Source organism: Urtica dioica, chromosome 3 (genome assembly GCF_054948205.1).
Source record: "Urtica dioica subsp. dioica isolate 48M chromosome 3, U.dioica_male_clone48M_v1_H2, whole genome shotgun sequence".
Classification (NCBI taxonomy): domain Eukaryota; kingdom Viridiplantae; phylum Streptophyta; class Magnoliopsida; order Rosales; family Urticaceae; genus Urtica; species Urtica dioica.
In genome coordinates this window covers 31,977,866-31,986,858 of record NC_142758.1, presented here as the reverse complement: position 1 = coordinate 31,986,858, position 8,993 = coordinate 31,977,866, and the positions used below count along the sequence as shown (strand labels likewise).

The 8,993-nt window shown below is 40.9% G+C and overlaps 1 protein-coding gene across 1 annotated transcript; it reads left to right on the top strand.

The window, feature by feature from the left end:
* The first annotated feature begins 1,465 nt into the window (after nt 1-1,465).
* LOC149402577 (uncharacterized) lies at nt 1,466-5,873 on the top strand. Its single transcript, XM_089608443.1, has 6 exons — nt 1,466-2,552; nt 2,700-2,767; nt 2,873-2,941; nt 3,902-4,609; nt 4,674-5,267; nt 5,376-5,873. The coding sequence occupies exons 1-6, from the start codon at nt 1,466-1,468 to the stop codon at nt 5,871-5,873; spliced, it is 3,024 nt and encodes a 1,007-aa protein (XP_089464569.1).
* The last annotated feature ends 3,120 nt before the right edge of the window (nt 5,874-8,993 follow it).

The following is an 8,993-nucleotide window of genomic DNA, read 5'->3' as shown; positions in this document are numbered from 1 at the left end:
ACACAGTTGGAATAACACTTCAATTTAGTCCTAGAGTAGATATATATATATATATATATATATATATATATATATATATATATATATATTTATCTTTTCTATTTTAGCTTGAATCTTGTATGGTTGATTTGAGATAACCTTTGTTGATCTTGATTGAGACCTTGAATCTCTTGTTGATTTGGATTTGATTTGTGATCGTTGAATTGATTATGTTTCTCTTTATGTTTATGCTTTCTCTCATTCCAATCTTGCTTTGCTTGATTCTAATCATGAATGGCTAAACAATTAGGAGGGGTGTGATGTAGTTGGGTGAATTGATTTGTCTAGGTTTGCGCTTGAATGTGGTTTGTTTGTGGTGATCAAGAGAATTTGGGGTGGTTTATATCATTGCTTGGCTTGATGAACTAGGTAGTGAATCTAACCCGTTTAGATGGTAGAGGTGGTGACCGAGTGTGCTCAACCCATTCTCTTATCCACCTACCTAGATCTATAGAAAGACTTTAGCGGGTATTCAAGAGGGAATTAGACTACGTTTACCTAAACACTAACCGTTGCTAGAACCATAGAACCGACCGAATCGAAGAACCAAGTTAAGTCACACCTCTTCACTCTCCATAACATTAGTCAATTCTTTATTTTCATTGTTTTAGTTTAATTTGATTTTTATTTTCATTCACTTCAAAACCATTCAAAAACACCCACCATTTGCATTTCCATAATTCATAAGATTTCATAGTTAATTGATATCGGCAAATAGACAAGTTACTCGTGGGATCGATAATCTGTGCTCATGCATGATACTACTTGACGACACGTACACTGGCGTCGTGTGAGAATTTTGCTCGTTAGAGAATTATCCCATCAATGACCTGCAGCTCAAGTGAGGCTTACCATGTTGTCAATGGTGCCCACAAGAAGAGTTGTAATCCTTATATTGTACATTTGATGTAATAAAGTCTCATGAAGACTCTTGCTTGTAATTGCTTATTCATTAATAAAAAGTTGAAACGTTCATTCATTCTTCCTTGTCTGTTTGAAGCTTTATGATAAAACATTAGTCTTTAGTCCATAAACAAACTTAACAACTTGCGAAGAGACAAATGTAGATTTACATGAACAAACTCTTCGTAGTTTGCTTAAAACGATATATTCGCAATCTAAGGGTCAAAGGACTATTGACCTTGTTAAATTATCTTGTATATATTATGTAATTAGTATAGGATATTATTTCCTGTTTTGTAGAACTAATTTAGTGCCGATTATTCTAGGATATATTCAGTTTTATTTTCTTTCCTGTTTAGCAGCTAGGTTACTATTTTTGTGGGATTTAGTTATTTCCTTGTATTCTATATATATGTTCATTCGGTTAATGAGAATTATTCATTCCGCATATTTTTATCTCTGCTCTCATGGTATCAGAGCCACAAACACATCAAACACATCTATAGGATCTTAGCCAATTCTCATGGCTGATCCAAGTATTAATAGCACCGGTTCTACCGGAAATAGCACCGGTTCTACCGGAAATTCTTCTCGGTCTGGTGGATTGAATTCTATCACCACCACCGATCACCTTCAAACCCATTCCATCACTTCTCATAAACTGAATGGAAGTAATTTCATGGAGTGGTCTCAATCTGTCAAACTCTTCGTTCAAGGGAGAGGTAAATTTGGTTATCATTCAGGAACCACGATCAGACCGGACGCTAAGGAAGATCTCATCGGCTACAACACTTGGGAGGCTGAAAACTCGATGATAATGTCCTGGCTTGTGAATTCCATGGAAACAAGTCTAGGAAGAACATATATCTTTCTTCCCTCAGCAAGTGCAATCTGGACGGTAGTAAGGGAGACATACTCAGACCTCGGCAATGCTGGCCAACTTTTTGAGATCAAGTCTCAATTGAGGAAGGCTAGGCAGGGCGAGAAATCCTTGACGCAGTACTACACCGATATCAAGATGCTTTGGCAGGAGATGGATCTTTACTGCGATTACGAGTGGAGCTGCCTGGAAGACAGGGCCTTCTATCAGAAAACCGTCGAGAAGGAGAGAGTATTTGATTTTCTGGTTGGCTTAAATGCAGATCTCGATGAAGTTAGGGGCAGAATCCTTGGTCGAGACCCACTTCCAAGCACACGCGAGGTGTTTTCAGAAGTCCGCAGAGAGGAGAGCCGTCGCCAGGTCATGCTCAGACCCGGTGCCAGTGATGCCTCACCAACGCAGCCGGAGATGAGTGCCATGGTGACTTCCAAACCGGATTCCAGCAACCGGTTCTCAAAGAAGTTTGACCAGCCGATCTGCGAACGCTGCAATAGGGTGGGACACATTAATGCTAAGTGTTGGAAACTTCATGGCAAGCCGGCTGATTCACAACGATCCTTCAACGACAACAAAAGTGCTCTCCAAGTCTCTCAGCCGATAGCAAGCAGTCCCGGGGCTCAGTCATCGACTCCAGAACAGTCCTTCTTCAATAAAGACAACTTAGAGCAATTGTTTAAGCTATGGACCTCTCATCAGTCATCCCTTCCATCATCATCCTTAGCTCAGAAAGGTATCCATATGACAGCCCTAAAAATATCCTTAGATAATTCTAATCCATGGATCCTAGACTCAGGGGCTTCAAATCATATGACTGGCTTTCCTTATCTGTTTCACACATATTACCCTTGTTCTGGTCATGAAAAAGTGAAAATTGCAGATGGATCTCTCTCTGCTATTGCTGGGAAAGGTTCAATCATTTTATCCCCATCCATTACCCTCTCCAATGTTCTTCATGTTCCTAATCTTGCCTATAATTTGTTATCTGTCCATAAATTGACAACTGATTCACAATGTAAGCTCATATTTGTACCTACTGGTTGTGATTTTCAGGACCTATGCTCGGGGAAGATGATTGGCAGTGCTAAAGAATACGGTGGGCTATACTACTTCACCTCTGAGGCAAACTTGAGTAAACAAATTCAGAAACCTCATTGTTCTAGTTTCTTTTCATTATCTGATGAAATAATGTTATGGCACTTTCGTTTAGGCCATCCAAGTTTCGGTTATCTAAAACATTTGTTTCCTTCTATGTTTCAAAATAAGAATATTGATCTTTTACAATGTGAAATCTATCAATTAGCAAAACATAAAAGGTCTAGTTTCCCTACTTTGAAATATAGTCCATCTAAACCTTTTGCTTTAATCCATAGTGATATTTGGGGACCATCACATGTAAAAAATATTACTAACACACGATGGTCCATTACTTTCATTGATGATCATACTAGAAACACATGGATATATTTGCTAAAGGATAAATAAGAGGCTGAAAATACATTTAAGATGTTTTATAAAATGGTTGAAACTCAATTTAATAGCCGAATACAAATTTTAAGAACTGATAATGGTAGAGAGTATTTTAATAAAATCCTGGGTGATTTTTTAATTGAAAAGGGCATAATCCATCAAAGTTCTTGTGTTGATACACCTCAACAAAATGGAATTGCCGAAAGAAAAAATAGACACCTACTTGAAGTTACTCGAGCCTTAATGTTTTCAATGAATGTCCCAAAACGTTTTTGGGGGGATGCTTTGCTAACTGCTTCATATTTAATTAATAGAATGCCAAGCAAAGTTCTTAGCTATAAAACCCCTATTTAGACACTCAAAATTTTTTTTCCTGAAAATAAATGTTTCACACATCTTTCTCCGAAAATTTTTGGCTGTACTGTCTTTGTTCACATTCATAATCATAATAGAGGAAAATTGGATCCAAGAGCAACTAAATGCATGTTTCTTGGCTTTTCCCCTACTCAAAAAGGTTTTAAATGTTATGATCCTAGCTCGGGTAAATTCTTTGTAAGTATGGATGTTACATTTTTTTAAAACAAACCCTTTTTTGATAAAAACCCTCTTCAGGGGGAGAAAAATGATAATGAAGAGTGTTTTTGGGAATTAAATACTCTGCCTATTTCTTTGCCTAAATCCGATTGTGTGCATAATGATATTTCATCTTATAATGAAAAAGAATCTAATTCTATTGAGGAACAAAGCACTGATTTTCGTGTTAAATCAAGAGTGCAATCAGAGAATGAAGTTGAAACCCCGGCATTGTCATCATCGGAACCGGACTCGGGTCAAGGTAACACATCTCCACCTTCTATCATGTCTAACTCACCCATAGCCAATGAAACTAGTGATGAGTCAGTCGAAGACCTAGATGAGCCTATAGCCCTAAGAAAAGGTACCAGAAATTGCACTAAGTTCCCTCTATACCCTATGTCAAATTATGTCTCATATCAAAGTCTTTCTCCCGCCTTTAGAGCATTTACCACAAATCTTATAACTGATAATGTTCCTAGTTCTATACAAGAAGCTCTAAGTAGTCCTAAATGGAAGGAGGCTGTTTTAGAGGAAATGAGAGCTCTAAAGAAAAATGAGACATGGGAGATAACCAAGTTACCTAAGGGAAAACGGACCGTTGATTGCAAGTGGATTTTCACGATTAAGTACAATGCCGGGGGGATAGTTGAGAGATACAAGGCGAGGCTTGTTGCTCGAGGGTTTACTCAAACCTATGGGCTTGATTATGAGGAAACTTTTGCCCCGGTCGCTAAACTTAATACGGTTCGAGTTTTACTCTCCCTTTGCAGTGAATCTTGATTGGCCACTATGACAATTCAATGTCAAGAATGCATTCCTCAATGGAGAATTGGAAGAAGAAGTCTTCATGCAACTTCCCCCGGGGTTTGACCAAAATTATGATGGGAAAGTCTGTCTCTTGAAGAAGGCATTATACGGGCTCAAACAATCTCCACGAGCTTGGTTTGGAAGATTTTCAAAGGCAATGAAGGATCAACAATACACACAAGCCCATAGTGATCACACCATGTTCTACAAACACTCTCTTAATGGTAAAATAGCCATATTGATTGTTTATGTGGATGACATTGTGATGACAGGGGATGATGAGGCCGAACTCGATAGGTTGAAGCATTTTCTAGCTCAACAATTCGAGGTGAAAGATCTCGGAAGCCTCAAGTACTTCTTGGGAATGGAAGTTGCGAGGTCATCAAAGGGAATTGCAATCTCACAGAGAAAGTACGTGCTTGACTTGCTCATGGAGACTGGTTTACTCGGCTGCAAACCTGCCTCTACACCGATCGATCCAAATCATAAGCTTACCAAGTCAAATGGTGAAAATCTGGCTAATAAAGAGAGGTATCAAAGACTGGTTGGAAAGCTAATTTACTTAGCTCATACGCGGCCAGATATTGCCTATGCAGTGAGTCTCGTGAGTGCACATGCACAGCCCATCTAAAAGTCATCTAGAGGCAGTGTATCGCATTCTACCTATCTCAAAGGAAGCCCGGGAAAATGAGTTTTCTTCCAGAAAAATGACAGCAGGCAGATCGAGGTCTTTACGGATGCTGACTATGCCGGATGCTCAGACGACCGACGATCAACACCAGCATATTGCACCCTCGTGTGGGGCAATCTTGTGACGTGGAGGAGTAAGAAACAGGCTGTTGTGTCTCGGAGTAGTGCAGAGGCTGAATTCCGAGCCATGGCCCCGGGTATTTGCGAAATCATTTGGATCAGAAGCATCTTGAACGAGCTACAGATCGAGTTCACAGCTCCTATGAAGCTGTTTTGTGATAATAAGTCAGCCATTAGCATTGCTAATAATCCAGTCCAACATGACCGGACCAAGCACGTGGAAATCGATCGTCACTTCATCAAGGAGAAGCTAGAAAAGGGAGAAATCTGCATGCCTTTTGTTCCAACATTAGAACAGCTTGCCGATGTTCTCACCAAGGGACTTTACAGACAGAAATTTGAAGACTTCATAACCAAGTTGGGCATGATTGACATCTTCGCACCAACTTGAGAGGGAGTGTTAAATTATCTTGTATATATTATGTAATTAGTATATGATATTATTTCCTGTTTTGTAGAACTAATTTAGTGCCGATTATTCTAGGATATATTCAGTTTTATTTTCTTTCTTGTTTAGCAGCTAGGTTACTATTTTTGTGGGATTTAGTTATTTCCTTGTATTCTACATATATGTTCATTCGGTTAATGAGAATTATTCATTCCGCATATTTTTATCTCTGCTCTCAGACCTCAGTATGATTGTTATTAGAATATATGATGTCTGGTTATAAGGCATTGAAAGTTGGAGACTCTATAGTTCTTCTAGGTATCTTCCGAAGGTACTGAATTGACCAGTGCACTTCTAGAGACAAAATAAGAACAAACTATTTAATCTCTTATGTCTCGAAGTCACTACGTATGAATTGCATCGTGCTTTACATTAATCCTGAAATGAGACATGCCATTTCACACCTTACGTATTCTCATTTGAGAAAGTCAGAGTTCGGACTCACTATGTGATTCCGAACAAGGCCTATTGGTAAAGAACTAAGTTGTGAGAATGTCATGAGTAACTTTGTGAAGTTCTCATAGATATGGAATTCATGTACAAGATTGCTGAAATGCAATGTATATCACCTCATGCTTTGTTACTTGGAGTGTGAATAAATGAACTGGCCAGTGTCCAAATTGAGTCTTGACTCTTCTGGATGAAACAATATGACTTGTTAGCTCCTCGTCAATACATTATTTCTAACTTATTCACAAGCGACAAAGGAGTTGAGGAAATAACAGCTAGAAGGGTAAATTGGTAATTTTGTAAATCCCGACTAGCTGATGATATTCATGAAGGGTAAACACTGATAATATTCTATGGATCCACTCATTACAATTAGGTTGAATTCTTGAGTAGAAAATAAATTCATTTGAACCGAGAGATTTTCAGTGTCAACTCTTTAGTGGAGTCAGTTGACATTAAGCTAAACTTGGAAAAGGTTTGTGAACTTTTGAGTCCAAGTATTTAGCTCAAGCTTTGTTCATTTGGATCCATGAGGTCACTGTCACGAATCACATCGAGTAGGAATAGTTTAACTGGAAGCTAAGTCAAAACAAGAACGAAAATTGTCAAAATGGTATTTTTGTCTTTTGAGACATAGGATGAAATGAATGTCAATAAATTTTTTGATAAGGTCATTTGATGACTTAATGTCACTCGGCCAAATTACATCAATTGGGCCTTGTGAATTGATTTCATATCATAAGAGTTTTATTGAAAATTCTTAATGGGCCTTTCTCATGTTGTCATGAACAAATGAAGAAGCTTCTAGAAGCTCCTTCTAGAGAGCCTGATAGGCGCCCAAATACCCAAGAGAAAGAGAGAATATTTTGTGCATAAATGTATCAAGATACTTGCCAAAAGAAAAAGAGGAAACAAATTTCCCATGCATGCATGAGGATATTCGGCCAAGAGAGAGTCAAAGGCAAGGCATGGAACAAAATAGGAAACAAATCAAGGCTTCTAGAATGCCTTGTTGGCCGTGTGACTCTATGAAGGAAAAAGGGAAATTGGCTCATGAATATGTGATATTCTATAGAAGAGGAAACTACCTTATTGAAGGTGAGACCTCTCCTATAAATAGGAGCCTCATTCCTCTCATTTCATTCATTTTCCACATAAGTTAGAGATTGAGAGCGCCTCTCTCTCTAGACCTTGTGGCCGACTCCTCTCTCTCTCTCTCTAGTCAATTTCATTTTATTATTTTGGCACCTAGGTCCTCATTTGACCTAGTGTTTAGCTCTGCGACTTCAAGACTCGTTCTTAAGTCGTAGTGTTTAAAAGTGCCCACACACTAATTCCTTTTCTCTCGAGTGATTTAGTGATAGAAACTTTCGTGGTTGCTCGAGTTGCCGAGGAAGGAAGAGAGACGTGCTGCGAGGGGAGACGAACGTTGCAACCTTTTTTTCCAAAAGCTTCTCAACGTTCAAGCGTCTAAAAAGTTTAGTAAACTTCTATGCTCATAATAGTTTTATTTACATGTGCTTGCTCTTTGTCTAGGTTAGTAAAAACTGTTTTACTTGTAAAAGAAATTTTTTAAAATTCCGCCGCTTAACGAAGCGTTAAACTTTTTCTTAAACCCTAGATCGATTCCAACAAATGGTATCAGAGCTATGTGTTACTGGTCCGCCTCGGCCCGGTAAAGCGGCGACGGCCGCGATAGCGGCTGTCCTAGGATTACCCCGGCACACGGCAGACCCAGGGCCGGCCTTCGCCTCCACGGCCGACCCAGGGCCGGCCTTTGCCTCCACGGCCGACCCAGGGCCGGCCTTCGCCTCCACGGCCGACCCAGGGCCGGCCTTCGCCTCCACGGCCGACCCAGGGCCGGCCTTCGCCTCCACGGCCGACCCAGGGCCGGCCTTCGCCTCCACGGCCGACCCAGGGCCGGCCTTCGCCTCCACGGCCGACCTAGGGCCGGCCTTCGTCTCCACGGCCGACCTAGGGCCGGCCTTCGCCCGGCCATGGCCGATCCAGGGCCGGCCTTCGCCTCCATGGCCAGCTCAGAGCCGGCCTTCGGCCAAGGGATGCCCAAAACACCCCTTGGTCGCCTATTAATACCGGGGGTCCTTCCTCTGGTTCAGGTAATCCGAATTTGAGTACTGAAACGCTGTCGAACTCGTACCTCGCTCGTTTCTCTCAAGTCTCCACCTCTAAACACCTAAACCCTCTATATCGACCTCAATCCTACTAATGTTGAGCGTCGGAGAGGTAAACAGAGGCAACCCATCTGTTTCTCCTTTGTAGTTCATCGTTACCTTCTCTTGCAGGACGAACGACGGACGAGGCAAACACCAATCACAGCTAAGGGAAGACTCGGGATACCGAGTCCGACACGCTCAAGCCCGAACGCGACCACTTGGTCCGGCCTTGGGTCGAACCGTTTGGGGCTTCTAAATAGTTGTCCGAAAAACAGCGACAACATTTTGGCGCTAGAAGGAGGGGCCGACCGACCTTAGCACGCTCTCCCTTCCATTCCTCACTCTCACTACGTCTATGACTCTCGAAAGATGAGTCACATTCCTTCGACCTCCGCTGGAACTCGAGCGACGATCTCGAGATACGATCTTCGAAGCCTCG